At 45.9% G+C, this 15,413-nt stretch overlaps 1 protein-coding gene across 1 annotated transcript in view; it reads right to left on the bottom strand.

Annotated features, from left to right (window-relative positions):
• Positions 1-9,170, bottom strand: part of LOC111976837 (rho GTPase-activating protein 39) — a 50,295-nt gene extending 41,125 nt beyond the window's left edge. Inside the window, exons 1-2 of the mRNA XM_024005989.2 lie at positions 8,913-9,170; positions 4,066-5,458 (exon numbers count right to left, since the gene is read on the bottom strand). Coding sequence (XP_023861757.2) covers positions 4,066-5,412 — 1,347 coding nt within the window. The 5' untranslated portion in view covers positions 5,413-5,458; positions 8,913-9,170. The remainder of the gene's footprint in view (positions 1-4,065; positions 5,459-8,912) is intronic.
• Between the last annotated feature and the right edge of the window lie 6,243 nt (positions 9,171-15,413).

Genomic DNA, 15,413 nt, shown 5'->3' with positions numbered 1-15,413 from the left:
ACGACTGGACTACTCTGTTCCTGACTAGACTGGGACTACTCTGTCCTGACTGGATTGGGACTACTCTGTTCCTGACTGGACTGGATTACTCTGTTCCTGACTGGATTGGGACTACTCGTTCCTGACTGGACTGGGACTACTCTGTTCCTGACTGGACTGGGACTACTCTGTTCCTGGACTGGACTGGACTACTCTGTTCCTACTGACTGGGACTACTCTGTTCCTGACTGGACTGGGACTACTCTGTTCCTGACTGGACTGGACTACTCTGTTCCTGACTGGACTGGGACTACTCTGTTCCTGACTGGACTGGGACTACTCTGTTCCTGACTGGACTGGGACTACTCTGTTCCTGACTGGACTGGGACTACTCTGTTTCCTGACTGGACTGGGACTACTCTGTTCCTGACTGGACTGGGACTACTCTGTTCCTGACTGGACTGGGACTACTCTGTTCCTGACTGGACTGGGACTACTCTGTTCTGACTGGACTGGGACTATCTGTTCTACTGGACTACTCTGTTCCTGACTGACTGGACTACTCTGTTCCTGACTCGACTGACTACTCTGTTCCTGACTGACTGGGACTACACTGTTCCTCCCACCCAGAGACATACAGGTGGGAGTAGGACTGCCTGGAGCCCCTCTCCCAATCCTCACTCCCAAATCTCCATTGTCTGAAACCCCACCCCTCCAAAAAAATGAAAGGGATTTGTTCTTATTTCTACTGCCAAAAACAGAGATCCTTTTTCCCTTTACACAATGGAAATAGTCCTGGAATGAGACCAACACTTCTATAGTTCGTCCAGACAGTATAAAAAGTGAGGGTGTGTTTTATGAAAAGTCCAGTCCAGTGTATGTTTCAGAGCAGAGGTTAGAGAATTCTCCAGTTGAGTAAAGGGCCCAGCTTTGTATTGGATGGATGTGGATGGATCTAGTGTGACCTCCGCTAAGCGCTAGTGTGGGAAAAAGTCTCACATACGCAGCTTCAATGAGCTGACAAACAGAGGCAGTTAACGGGACCTTCTCCCTAGTAAGTCCCCAAGCCCAGCTCAACACATGACACACTGCAGCCAGGATCAAATCTGTGTTTTCTTTCCCACTCGCTGTCACTCGTCCTCTATTTCATTTGATCTGGCATACAGTTCACTGAACTGCATGGTACAATCTCTCAATATAAACACACACACACATTCCCACTCCAGTGGAGGTCCTCCTATCTACAGTAGTCAAGAGGATGCAGGCAGGCAGGCAGGCAGGCAGGCCAGGCAGGCAGGTAGGCAGGCAGGCAGGCAGGCAGGTAGGCAGGCAGGCAGGCAGGCAGGCAGGCAGGCAGGTAGGCAGCGGCAGGCAGAGCAGCAGGCAGGTAGGCAGGCAGGCAGGTAGGCAGGTAGGCAGGTAGGCAGGCAGGCAGGCAGGTAGGCAGGTAGGCAGCAGGCAGGCAGGTAGCAGGTAGGCAGGTAGGCAGGGCCCTGTAGTCACCCCTTCTTTCTGCAGGGTGATCTAGATGCTGTTGTGTTCAGTACTGTGTTCAGTACTGTGTTCAGTGTTCCTGTCTCCATACTGTTTACCACCTCATTCTTCATCTCTCTGATTCACTGACATAGTGGCCTGTCTGAAATCTGGCATGCCTACTACTTACTTAAACATACGTATACTAATTGTACTACATACTATTTAGAATGTACTGTTTAGTAAAGAGTACATACTGTGTACTAATTGTACTACATACTATTTAGAAAGTAGTGTTTAGTAAAAATTACATACTGTGTACTAATTTTACTACATACTATTTAGAATGTACTGTTTAGTAAAAACTAATGCAGTAAGCAACTAATATATCAACATACTAGGCTCATCCTACTGAGAACGCATCACCTAATGCACAATTGCGTTGATTACCGCTATTCGTTCATGTTTGTACAGCGTGTCCCCTCAGCTGATTATCAGCTGTTGTTAAACACAGTCTGGAAGTCTGGAAAGATGCGTATCTTCCTCAATAGCATGAAAAGCTGAAATGAGTACAACATCCTGGCATTTAAAAATGTTACTTTTTTTTTACGCAAACCCCAAATGGCTACTATTTATGGGTATTCGGACACGCCCACTGAATCCTATGATCCAGTTCTCTCAAAGCACTTAGAGTCCTTGCACATCCTTGCACATCGATCACTGACTCACCTGAGATGGATGCTGAGTGCGGAATGGAACCTCTCTCTTCCTCAGTGTTTTCCTCACTCGTTCTCTCTGCAGGAGATCTTCTCCAGGCATGCAGTGTTTTCTCGTTCTCTCTGCAGGAGATCTTCTCCAGGCATGCAGTGTTTTCTCGTTCTCTCTGCAGGAGATCTTCTCCAGGCATGCAGTGTTTTCTCGTTCTCTCTGCAGGAGATCTTCTCCAGGCATGCAGTGTTTTCTCGTTCTCTCTGCAGGAGATCTTCTCCAGGCATGCAGTCTTTTCTCGTTCTCTCTGCAGGAGATCTTCTCCAGGCATGCAGTGTTTTCTCGTTCTCTCTGCAGGAGATCTTCTCCAGGCATGCAGTCTTTTCTCGTTCTCTCTGCAGGAGATCTTCTCCAGGCATGCAGTGTTTTCTCGTTCTCTCTGCAGGAGATCTTCTCCAGGCATGCAGTGTTTTCTCGTTCTCTCTGCAGGAGATCTTCTCCAGGCATGCAGTTGGTTTTCTCGTTCTCTCTGCAGGAGATCTTCTCCAGGCATGCAGTGTTTTCTCGTTCTCTCTGCAGGAGATCTTCTCCAGGCATGCAGTGTTTTCTTGGTGGAGGTGACTAAGCCACCTTATGGATTTGGAAAGCTGAGCGACACCTCACGTGGGGGAGTGGCGCGCTCGCCCCCATTAAAACTCATGCGTGTTTCATGTTTATTTTTCCTGTCTACCGCAAACGTGTAGCCTGTGGAGTCCTTGCTCTGTGTTTTTAGTTTTTATGTGCAGGTTGTTCTGTTCAGAGTCCCTGCAGACCAGCCGGTCTCCTAGTTGTGGGGGTGGATGCGGTTTAAGTTGATAAAGCCTTTGACAAAAACAACTTTAACTTTATAAGTAATCAGCCACAACGAGCAACTAGGCTAACCCAATTCACACTATACACTATTTCTAAAGCAAGGTGAGGAGGCGGCTTGGGGCTGTCTCAGGTGGCAACACACACACTGCATTAACGTGACGTTGTTGTTTTTTTACAGGAAATGAGAGATAAAACATGTGATTAGAAACAACTCCAATATGATTCAAGGAACTCCGAAGCAAAGCCCTTTTCCTGGAATGGAACAGACTGGCAACAGGAAACTGAGAACAAGCAGCTTTCTTCTGCATTGTTCCTACGACGACAGGATGTCGACAGAGTCCAATTTTTCTCCTGAAGGCTGAAGCGAGAGGGAGGTGAATCCCAGAGAAAAGAAGACAGGGAGAGACAGAGATGATTGCTGCCTCACAATGCCTTCCCTCAGCATCGCCTACACACTGCCACATCTCCAACACAACACGGGAGGAAAATAGAACAATTGCTGTTCCCTAGAACTGCTTATAAAGATAGCAAGGAGAAAGGCAGCAGCTTTATTTTTGGTAGAGACAGAGTGAGCGAGAGATGGAGAGAGAATTCCCAGGGCATGGATGGTAGACATTCCAGCTGACCTGCAGTAATACACCTAACGAGGCTAATTAGCCCACGCCCAGTCATATGAGAGTACAGGGCTTTCCTCACACAGACCGCCCTTTCATATGTCAACACTCTGTTCTATACCCAGCAGAACAGCAGGCTGGATCGGCCCTCGCACTGCGTACACACGMCAATTCAACGTCTAGTCCACGTTGGTTCAACGTAATTTCATTTAAATGACGAGGAAACAACGTTGATTCAACCAGTGTGCTGGAACTCAGCAGCCACCCGACACATGTCAACATATCAACACATAACTATATATAACACACGCCAGAGGAACAGGCCTGTTTTCTACTGGGTARACACAAAGAGGTCTGAATGCTAAGACACAGCGAAGACAAGTCTAACATTCACACCCGGATAGAGTACACAGTGTTGAGAGGCMGTACTGAACTGTACCTGTGAGAGGGACATGTGGGGCTCCAAGGAGGACAGGCTGTTCTGGCTGATGATGCTCTTCTCCAGAGTGTCCACCTTCTCATAGGTCCGTTTCTGACGCACCATGCCCTCTGACGCCAGGGGAGAGAGGGGTACGTCGCCATGGGTACTCCCGCTCCCGGTCCGGTACAGAGAGCGGTTACTGGCGCTGATGTCCTCTCGGGAGGCGCTGCGGCCCCTGTACTTCTTCGGGGAGTCCAGGGGGGAACGGGCCCGAGGTACAGAGCTGTCAGACATCTCAGTGTCCAGGCTGGCCTTGCTGCCACGCAGGGTGTTAGAGCGACTCACCACCACCCGCATCTCTGCCATCAGCTTCTCATTCAGGGCACTGAGCTCCCCACTGCTGCCTACTGAGCCTGGCCGGCCCTGCCCTGTTCCCCCAGCCCCCCCTCCCAGGGCTCTCCGGCGGTTCTTCCTCCTCAAGCTGGGCGAGGGCCCGGTGGAGTAGCCTGAGTCCTGGTAGATGACGGCGGCCGGCGCTGGGTACTCCTGGGAGGCCACACTGTTCTGCCGGCTGTGTCGGAGATCCATGTTCTTCCTCACGCTGGTCTCCAGGAGACGCCACGACTGCTTCTTCTCCAGGCTCACCTCCTTAGGCCTGGGCTGGGTCACGACTGGGCATGGGGATGGAGAGGGGGGCAGGTCAGGGTCTGGAGCAGGMGCCTGCTCTGTCTGGATAGGATGGGATATGGGGCTCTGCTTGCAGGTGGCAGGGTCCACGTTGACCATGTGTTTGATGCACTCCCGTCCAGCGGGGCTGTACTCTGTGGCGGAGGGATTCCTCTTGTGTTTGGAGGCCAGATGAGAYGCTGGGTATTGAAGCAGCTTGGGTTGCTGCTGAGGCTGGGTCTGGGTCTGGGGTTGGGGTTGGCGGACCCTCTGCAGGCTGGTGGTTGGGGTGGAGGACCTGTTCAGGAGGGCGGCCCCCTCCACCTCCACCTCCATCGGGGGCTCATCATAGATAGGTGTCTCCATGGGTGGTTCATCATAGATGGGCGGAGTGGCACCGTAATGGGGCGAGGAGGGCTGGGGGGTGCCAGCCTGACACCTCTGTGGAGTCTGGTAGACCTGGCTGCCAGTGGAGGGCATCACCAGGCCGAAGTTACCGTTGTCTCCCTTCTTCAGGTGGAAGGCTTGTTTGTGGTCCACAGGGGAAGCCATCTTGCCTGCAGGGCTGGATATGGGGCTGGATCTGTCTGAGTGGACCTGGTACACAGCAGGGCTCCCAGGGCTGAGAGTGTTGAGGTGCTGGGTGCTAGGGGGCACCACGGATTGGTTCCTGCCAATACTGTTCACCTTCACTAACATGGCTGCCTTCGACCCKGGAGCTGGCTGCCATCTTTGACCTGGGTCCCTGGAACAGAAGAGAGGAAGATTTTTTGATGAATAATAAAATAAATATTTATACATCAGGGATGGGCAACTTTGATGGRGGGTGGGGGCCACAAAACATCTGAACTCTTTAAGGGGCTGCAGTGGCTCACCGGTCTGTGTACCCACATTCTTACCCAAAGGACTGACTTCCCTGCTGTACATAGAACACACTCAAAGACACCAAAAATGTGGGATCAAAAATGTATGATATGTCCACATGCACACAGCACTATAAACAATGGCTTAGACTTGTTTGGTGGGTAAACAAGACATATGACTGTTCAAAGCCAACTTGCTCATATGCAACTGAGAAGAAAGAATKCTGTGACTGGGATGCCAGACCTGGCCGGAATACCACCTGCACATTCCCCTGCGTTTCAAGCGTTAAACCCTCTGACCTTCCACGGTTCAGAGAGAGAGATAGGTCTCTAGGTCTGACAGTATTGGCAACCAAGGTCTTTATGAAGGACAAACCATTTGTTAACTGTGTTTATCTAATTTTGTGAGACTATGAGAGTGTATGGGAGGCAGGTATGAGACTGTAGGTTACAACTGTGAGACAGATATGAGACTGGACAGGTTACAACTGGGAGGCAGATATGAGACTGTAGGTTACAACTGTGAGACAGATATGAGACTGTAGGTTACAACTGTGAGGCAGGTATGAGACTGTAGGTTACAACTGTGAGACAGATATGAGACTGGACAGGTTACAACTGGGAGGCAGGTATGAGACTGTAGGTTACAACTGTGAGACAGATATGAGACTGGACAGGTTACAACTGGGAGGCAGGTATGAGACTGGACAGGTTACAACTGGGAGGCAGATATGAGACTGTAGGTTACAACACAAGTTGAGATGGATCTGATTTGACGCAGTGTGACTGTGAGACAGACTGTGAGATTGTGCTGGTTAAGTTCCCAACAAATATGGCCATCGTGTGAGTACATAATCAGGGCATGGAAACTAAATGAATCTTACTAGCTATTAATATTACTAAAAGAGACTGTCACAATGAAACAATGGAAACACTTTTCTCAACAAAACCCTTACTCAGCTTATCAAACAGAAGTACCCACACACACACCCACACAAACACACTCATTTTCCAGAACCTCACGGTCATGTTTGTAGGAGAAACACAACAGAGAAAAGGTCTGTGCCACTTTGTTCCAACTTACAGTCTGCCAAGTGAAGCTGTCAAAATACAGCTCTGCACGCACGCACGCACGCACGCACGCACGCACACACACACACACACACACACACACACACACACACACACACACACACACACACACACACACACACACACATACATTTGAAGTCGGAGGTTTACATACACCTTAGCCAAATACATTTAAACTCAGTTTTTCACAATTCCTGACATTTAATCGTAGTAAAATATCCCTGTCTTAGGTCAGTTAGAATGACCACTTTATTTTAAGAATGTGAAATGTCAGAATAATAGTAGAGAGAATGATTTATTTCAGATTTTTATTCTTTCATCACATTCCCAGTGGGTCAGAAGTTTACATACACTCAATTAGTTTTGGTAGCATTGCCTTTAAATTGTTTAACTTGGGTCAAAAGTGTCGGTAGCCTTCCACAGCTTCCACAATAAGTTGGGTGAATTTTGGCCCATTCCTCCTGACAGAGCTGGTGTAACTGAGTCAGGTTTGTAGGCCTCCTTGCTCCACATGCTTTTTCAGTTCTGCAACAAATTTTCTATGGATTGAGGTCAGGGCTTTGTGATGGCCACTCCAATACCTTGACTTTGTTGTCCTTAAGCCATTTTGCCAACTTTGGAAGTATGCTTGGGGTCATTGTCCATTTTGGAAGACCATTTGCGACCAAGCTTTAACTTCCTGACTGATGTCTTGAGATATTGCTTCAAACTATGAACATGTTGGAAATAGCTCCCAACGATGAACCAGGACTGTGGAGGTCTACAATTTTTTTTCTGAGGTCTTGAGTGATTTCTTTTGATTTTCCCATGATGTCAAGCAAAGAGGCACTGAGTTTGAAGGTAGGCCTTGAAATACACCACAGTACACCTTCAATTCACTCAATTATGTCACTTAGCCTATCAGAAGTTCTAAAGCCATGACATCATTTCTGGAATTTTCCAAGCTGTTTAAAGGCACAGTTAATTTAGTGTATAAACTTCTGACCCACTGGAATTGTGAACAGTGAATATAAGTTCAATAATCTGTCTGAAACAATTGTTGGAAAATTACTTGTGGCATGCACCAAGTAGATGTCCTAACCGACTTGCCCAAAACTATAGTTTAAGTGGTTGAAAACTAGTTTTAATGACTCCAACCTAATGTGATGTAACTTCCGACTTCAACTGTACACACACACACCACACACACCACACACACACACACACACACACACACACACACACACACACACAACACACACACACCACACACACACACACACACACACACACACACACACACACACACACACACACCACACACACACACAACACCACACACACACACACACACCACGCTCATGGCTGTGTTTCCTCCCATGTCCCTCACAGTGGAATGTCAGGCCCTAATCCTGCATCAATGCCCTGGGTGTTCTGCTCCTTCAGTGGTGCAGCCTACTCACCTCCCTCAGACCCCAGATCCAGCTTACAGCCTACACACTCCACAAAGCAACCTTTCATCTCCCTGACTAGCTAATCTAACCAGCACTCAACTCTCAACTCCCTCACACCAGACCTTTCCTTCAAAATACTGTTCAGACTATAGTTACTATAGTACTAACTAACTATAGTTGTTACCCCATCAGTAATATGTTCTCACTTTTAGAACAACTGCATATAGCTTCTGATAAGTAAGACAACACCATACAGGCTCTGATAAGTAGAAGACAACACCATATAGCCTCTGCTAGTAAGGCAACACCATATAGCCTCTGCTAAGTACAGGACAACACCATACAGGCTCTGCTAAGAGAAGACAACACCATACAGGCTCTGCTAAGTAGAGGACAAACACACATATAGCCTCTGCTAAGTAAGGACAACACCACATAGCCTCTGTAGATAGAGAACAACATTGCTACAGGCTCTGCTAAGTAGAGGACAACACCATACAGGCTCTGATAAGTAGAAGACAACACCATATAGCCTCTGATAAGTAGAGGACAACACCATATAGCCTCTGCTAAGTAAAAGACAACACCATACAGGCTCTGATAAGTACAGGACAACACCATACAGGCTCTGCTAAGTAGAGAACAACACCATATAACCTCTGCTTAGTAGAGGACAACACCATATAGCTTATCAGCATATCATGCTCATTTAGGTCAAAGCACTTACACTCAGCATTGCCTGAGTAAAGACGCGTAATGGGGGGGTGGAGGGTGGTCTTTGTCCCCTAAAAAAGATCAGAAGGTAACTTACCCCCCCTGTGTCCCTGTGTTGGCGCGGGACAGCGTTGTAACGGCGGGGGTCTCTTCAGTCCCCGTGTGAACGCTGCTACACCCCCTCCTCTTCAAAACCAAAAGAAAACAAACAACCTGTGCCAGCGTGTCTCAGAAGGATGATGGATGTCTTGTGTACCGCTGTGAGTGTCTTCAGTGAAAACACACAAAAGAGTCAAGACTCCAGAGCTCTTTACAGATACWCTTAATTGTAGCCTGCCACCAGCATCTGAATTTAACTGTGGAGTTACTGAGAGGGGAGCAAAAAAAACAAAGGGGAGAGAGAGAGGAGGAAAGAAAGGCGGGGGCCGGTGCTATAGCCCTTCTCCTTCCCTAGTGTTACAGTAGCTGGAATGTTCCAGCTCAGCCTCTCTCCTCTCTGATAGAATCTCAGCATGTGAGTAGCCCATATTAATATATGTAGCCTTAGAAATAAGGTTKATGAAATCAATAACTTGCTAACATCAGATAACATTKATATATTAGCCATTTCTGAGACTACTTAGATAATTCCTTTGATGATACAGCAGTAGCAATACAAGGATATAACATCTATAGAAGAGACAGGAATGCTTATGGGGCCTCCCCCATGTTGGTACAGTGGCATGCGAAAGTATTCACCCCCCGTAGCATTTTTCCTATTTTGTTGCCTGTACAACCTAGAATTAAAATTTAATTTTTGGGGGTTTGTATAATTTGATTTACACAACATGCCTACCACTTTGAAGATGCAAAATATTTTTCATGTGAAACTAACAAGAAAATAAGACAAAAAACTGAAAACTTGAGCGTGCATAACTATTCACCCCCTCAAAGTCAATACTTTGTAGAGCCACCTTTTGCAGCAATTACAGCTGCAAGTCTCTTGGAGTATGTCTCTATAAGCTTGGCACATCTAGCCACTGGGATTTTTGCCCATTCTTCAAGGCAAAACTGCTCCAGCTCCTTCAGGTTGGATGGGTTCCGCTGGTGTACAGCAATCTTTAAGTCATGCCACAGATTCTCAATTGGTTTGAGGTTTGGGCTTTGACTAGGCCGTTCCAAGACATTTAAATGMTTCCCCTTAAACCACTCGAGTTTTGCTTTAGCAGTATGCTTAGGATCATTGTCCTGCTAGAAGGTGAACCTCGTTCCCAGTCTCAAATCTCTGGAAGATTGAAACAGGTTTCCCTCAAGATTTTCCCTGTATTTAGCGCCATCCATCATTCCTTCAATTCTGACCAGTTTCCCAGTCCCTGCTGATGAAAACCATCCCGGGATGGAGTTCTCGGGGTGATGCGAGGTGTTGGGTTTGCGCCAGACATAGCATTTCCTTGATGGCCAAAAATCTCAATTTTAGTCTCATCTGACCAGAGTACCTTCTTCCATATGTTTGGGGAGTCTCCCACATGCCTTTTGGCAAACACCAAACATGTTTGTTTATTTTTTTCTGGCCACTCTTACTTAAAGCCCAGCTCTGTGGAGTGTATGGCTTAAAGTGGTCCTATGGACAGATACTCCAATCTCCGCTGTGAAGCTTTGCAGCTCCTTCAGGGTTATCTTTGGTCTCTTTGTTGCCTCTCTGATTTTGGTGGGCGGCCCTCTCTTGGCAGGTTTGTTGTGGTGCCATATTCTTTCAATTTTTTAATAAAGAATTTAATGGTGCTCCGTGGGATGTTCAACGTTTTGGATATTTTTTTATAACCCAACCCTGATCTGTACTTCTGTTTGGAGAGCTCCTTGGTCTTCATAGTGTTGCTTGTTTGGTGGTGCCCCTTGCTTAGTGGTGTTGCAGACTCTGGGGCCTTTCAGAACAGGTGTATATATACTGAGATCATGTGACAGATCATGTGACACTTAAATAAAGTCCACCTGTGTGCAATCTAACTAATTATGTGACTCCTGAAGGTAATTGGTTGCACCAMATCTTATTTAGGGGCTTCATAGCGATGGGGGTGAATACGTATGCACGCACCACTTTTCCGTTTTTTATTTTGTATAATTCTTTGAAGCAAGTAATTTTTTTCATTTCACTTCACCAAATAGGACTATTTTGTGTATGTTCGTTACATGAAATTCAAATGAAAATCAATTTAAATTACAGGTTGTAATGCAACAAAATAGGAAAAATGCCAAGGGGGTGAATTGCGGTTCTGTGAGTTGCGGTTCTTGAAACAAACCTGTGCCCCTTTCCCCAACCACCTGTCACCTACTACCGTACCCCGTTCAAAGGCACTTCAATCTTTGTCTCGCCCATTCACCCTCTGAATGACACACGTACACAATCCATGTCTCAATTGTCTCCAAGCTTTCACCTYGTCAATCTATGTCATGGAAAGAGCAGATGTTTGTAATGTTTTCTATACTCATTGTATATTCAGAGCCATATCCCTGTACTGCTTAGAGAATATCTCATGTCAAGTGTTGTGGTTGCAGGTTCACCTGCCTCGTCTAAAGCCTATTATTTTGGGGTYTTGCTATAGGCCACCAAGTGCTAACAGTATCTAAATACTGTGTGTAAAATGCTTGATTTGTGGTGTAAACAGAATGGTCTACTTTCTTGTGGACCTGAARATTGACTGGTTTTCATCAAACTGTCTGCTCAACAGGAAGCTTCTTACTGTAACCAGTGCCTGTAATCTGGTTCAGGTTATTAATCAACCTACCAGGGTGTTTACAAACGCTACAGGAACAAGATCATCCACATGTATCGATCACATTTTTACTAATACTGTAGYACTTTGTTRTAAAGCTGTATCTGTACCCATTGGATGCAGTGATCACAATATAGTGGCAATATCCAGGAAAGCCAAAMTTCKAAKWGRTGGGCCTAAAATAGTGTATAAMAGATCATACWAAATATTTTGCTGTGACTCTTATGTGGATGATGTTAAWAYWWMTTMTTGGTCTGATYTGATTAATAAGGAGAATCCAGACGCRGCACRTGARGAATTTATGAAATTGCTTCTTCCAATTATTGATAAACATGCACCTCTTAYGAAACTGACTTCTAGAACTGGTAGATAGCTCTTTRCTGCAGTCAAATGACCTAGTGGCCTCATGGGTGGAATGTTATTCATATTTTTCATAATTTCATAATTAATAAACAAACAAAAAAATTKAACGCCGAAAKTCTGGTGTTTCTATGTCAAACGGTTTTGATATATTTCAGTCTTCTGGAATGTATATAAAGTGTAACATGCTGACCACACCGCCCGCGTCACYTGCGAGAGCATTGCAAAATAAATGTAAACATACATGTTATTCAATCTGTGCACCCACACTGCTCGCACATGTCAACGAGCATCTYCATAGCRAGGRACTAAAATAGAACTTGGTTCTATTTGTYACGCTTGACGCAGTMCAAGTCCKGCCTCTCCKATCTCCTCATTGGTTTTTAGGAGCATATACCCATGTGGGTGATTGAAAGATGAACGGAGGTCCACACTCCAGTTAGTGGTGGTAATGCACCTTAAAGTTGGTTGCCAACRGCCATATYAAYTCTGAAGAAGAAGAAGCCTGAAGGAGGAGAGATTACTAGAAACAAACTTGGTTTACCCTTTTATCTGGGGATTAATTGTCAGAGTAGTGTACATTGTCAGAGGACCTTGTGCATTTCAGGTAAAATAACAACCCAATGTTTATATCCCAGGACACATTAGCTAGCAACAGCAAGCTAGCTTATTGCTATAAATGTTTAATGCTATTTTGATATTTCAACCTTCGTGTCCTGATCACGTCTGTTGTGGGGGGACAAAATCAACCTCGTGTCCTGATCACGTCTTGGTGTGGGGGACAAAATCAACTGTCGTGTCTTGATCACGTCTGGTGTGGGGGACAAAATCAACCTCGTGTCCTGATCATGTCTGGTGTGGGGGACAAAATCAACCTTCGTGTCCTGATCACGTCTGGTTGGGGGGACAAAATCAACTTCGTGTCCTGATCATGTCTGTGTGTGGGGGACAAAATCAACATGTGTGTCCTGATCACGTCTGGTGTGGGGGACAAAATCAACCTTCGTGTCCTGATCAGTCTGGTGTGGGGGACAAAATCAACATGTGTGTCCTGATCACGTCTGGTGTGGGGGGACAAAATCAACTTCGTGCCTGATCACGTTCTGGTGTGGGTGGGACAAAATCAACATGTGTGTCCTGATCACGTCTGGTGTGGGGGGACAAAATCAACCTTCGTGTCCTGATCACGTCTGGTGTGGGGGCAAAATAAACATGTGTGTCCTGATCACGTCTGGTGTGGGGGGACAAAATCAACATGTGTGTCCTGATCACGTCTGGTGTGGGGGGACAAAATCAACATGTGTGTCCTGATCACGTTTTGTTTAAGACTACCAATAAACACTCTGTGTGACCCTGATTTAGCCAACTGCAGTAAATTAAGGCTCCATGGATTGGTGAGGAATTGAAAAATGGTATGGTTGAAAGAGATGGGGGGAAAAGGAGTGGCTAATAAGTCTGGATGCACATCTGACTCAACAAAAATAAGAAATTGTATTATTATGAAGCCAAGATCAATTATATATACATTTTTGAGTATATTAAATGAAATGATGGTCAGAAAGACAAATTCAACTCCATCTTTCATCGAATCAGATGGTTTATTCATCACAAAACCATTTGATGTTGCCAATTATTTTATTGATTACTTCATTGGCAAAGTGGGCACACTTAGGCAGGAAATGCCAAAAATGAACAGTGAGCCATTGTATTCATGCATAAATAATGAAAGAAAAGCATTGTAGGTTTGAATTTTGTAAAGTTAGTGTTGGGGAGGTGGAAAAATGATTGTTATCGAATGACAAACCTCCTGGCATTGACAACTTAGATGGAAAGTTACTGAGGATGGTAGCAGACACCTATCAGTCATATCGTTAATCTCAAACCAAATGTTATTTGTCACGTGTCAAATACAACAGGTTACTGTAAAATGCTTACTTACAAGCCATTAACCAACAATGCAGTTCAAGAAATAGAGTTAAGAAAATATTCCCKTGCGGTAGCAGAGAGAACAGTCTATGACTTGGGTGTCTYGAGTCTTTGACAATTTGTTGGGCCTTCCTCTGACACCACCTAGTATAGAGGCCCTGGATGGCAGGAAGCTTGGCCCCAGTGATGTACTGGGCCGTATGCATTACCCTATGTAGCGCCTTGCGGTCTTGCGGTCGGAGGCCGAGTAGTTGCCATACCAGGCAGTGATGCAACCGGTCAGGATGCTCTCGATGGTGCAGCTGCAGAACTTTTTGAGGGACCCATGCCAAATCTTTTCGTTGAGGAAAAAAAAAGCCAAATCTTTCCCTTTTTGAGGGACCCATGCCAAATATTTTCGATTTGGCATGGGTCCCCAGATTTGGCATCTGGGGACCCATGCCAAATCTTTTCAGTCTCCTGAGGGGGAAAATGTGTTGTTGTGCCCTCTTCACGACTGTCTTGGTGTGTTTGGACTATGATAGTTCGTTGGTGATGTGAACACCAAGGAACTTGAAACTCTCAACCCCCTCCACTAAAGCCCCATCAATGTTAACGGGGGCCTGTTCGACCCTCCTTTTCCTGTAGTCCACGATCAGTTCCTTTGTCTTGCTCACATTGAGTCTACAGTCTAGAGGAAGGTGTTTACTGTTTCTAACAGCAGACCTATCYTCTTGCTGCCAGCTCTTAGKAAACTGTTGGAAAACATTTTGTTTGACCAAATACAACACTATTTCTCTGTAAYCTTGACAACAGACTTTCAGCATGCTTATAGAGAAGGGCACTCAACTATGTACTGCACTGACACTAATGATTAATTGAAGGAAATGTATAATAATAGCATAGTGGGAGCTGTTASAGTTCAGTGCAGCCTTTGATATTATTGACCATATGTTTTATAGCTTTTCAACCTCTGCAATAGTTTGGATTCAGAGCTACACTAGATATACAAAAGTATGTGAACACCCRTTCAAATTAGTGGATTCMGCTAGTTCAGCCACACCCGTTGCTGACGGGTGTATAAAATCGAGCACACGGCCATGCAATCTCCATAGACAAACATTGGCAGTAGAATAGCCTCACTGAAGAGCTCAGTGACTTTCAACGTGGCACCGTCATAGAATGCCACCTGTCCAACCAGTCAGTTCATCAAATTTCTGCCCTGCTAGAGCTGCCCCGATAAACTGTAAGTGCTGTTATTTTGTCGTGGAAATGTCTAGGAGCCACAATGGCTCAATCATCTGTCCTCGGTTGCAACACTCACTACCAAGTTCCAAACTGCCTCTAGAAGCAACGTCAGCACAAGAACTGTTAGTCGGGAGCTTCATGAAATGGTTTTCCATGGCCGTGCGGCTGCACACAAGCCTAAGATCACCACGCGCAATGCCAAGAATCAGCTGGAGTGGTGTAAAGCTCGCCGCCATTGGACTCTGGAGCAGTGGAAACACGTTCTCTGGAGTGATGAATCACGCTTCACCATCTGGCAGTCCGACGGACGAATCTGGGTTTGGCGGATGCCAGGA

This window comes from Salvelinus sp. IW2-2015, linkage group LG17, assembly GCF_002910315.2.
Source record: "Salvelinus sp. IW2-2015 linkage group LG17, ASM291031v2, whole genome shotgun sequence".
NCBI classification, from domain to species: Eukaryota; Metazoa; Chordata; class Actinopteri; order Salmoniformes; family Salmonidae; genus Salvelinus; species Salvelinus sp. IW2-2015.
The sequence above is the reverse complement of the archived record's forward strand: the minus strand, read 5'-3'. Positions and strand labels throughout refer to the sequence as shown.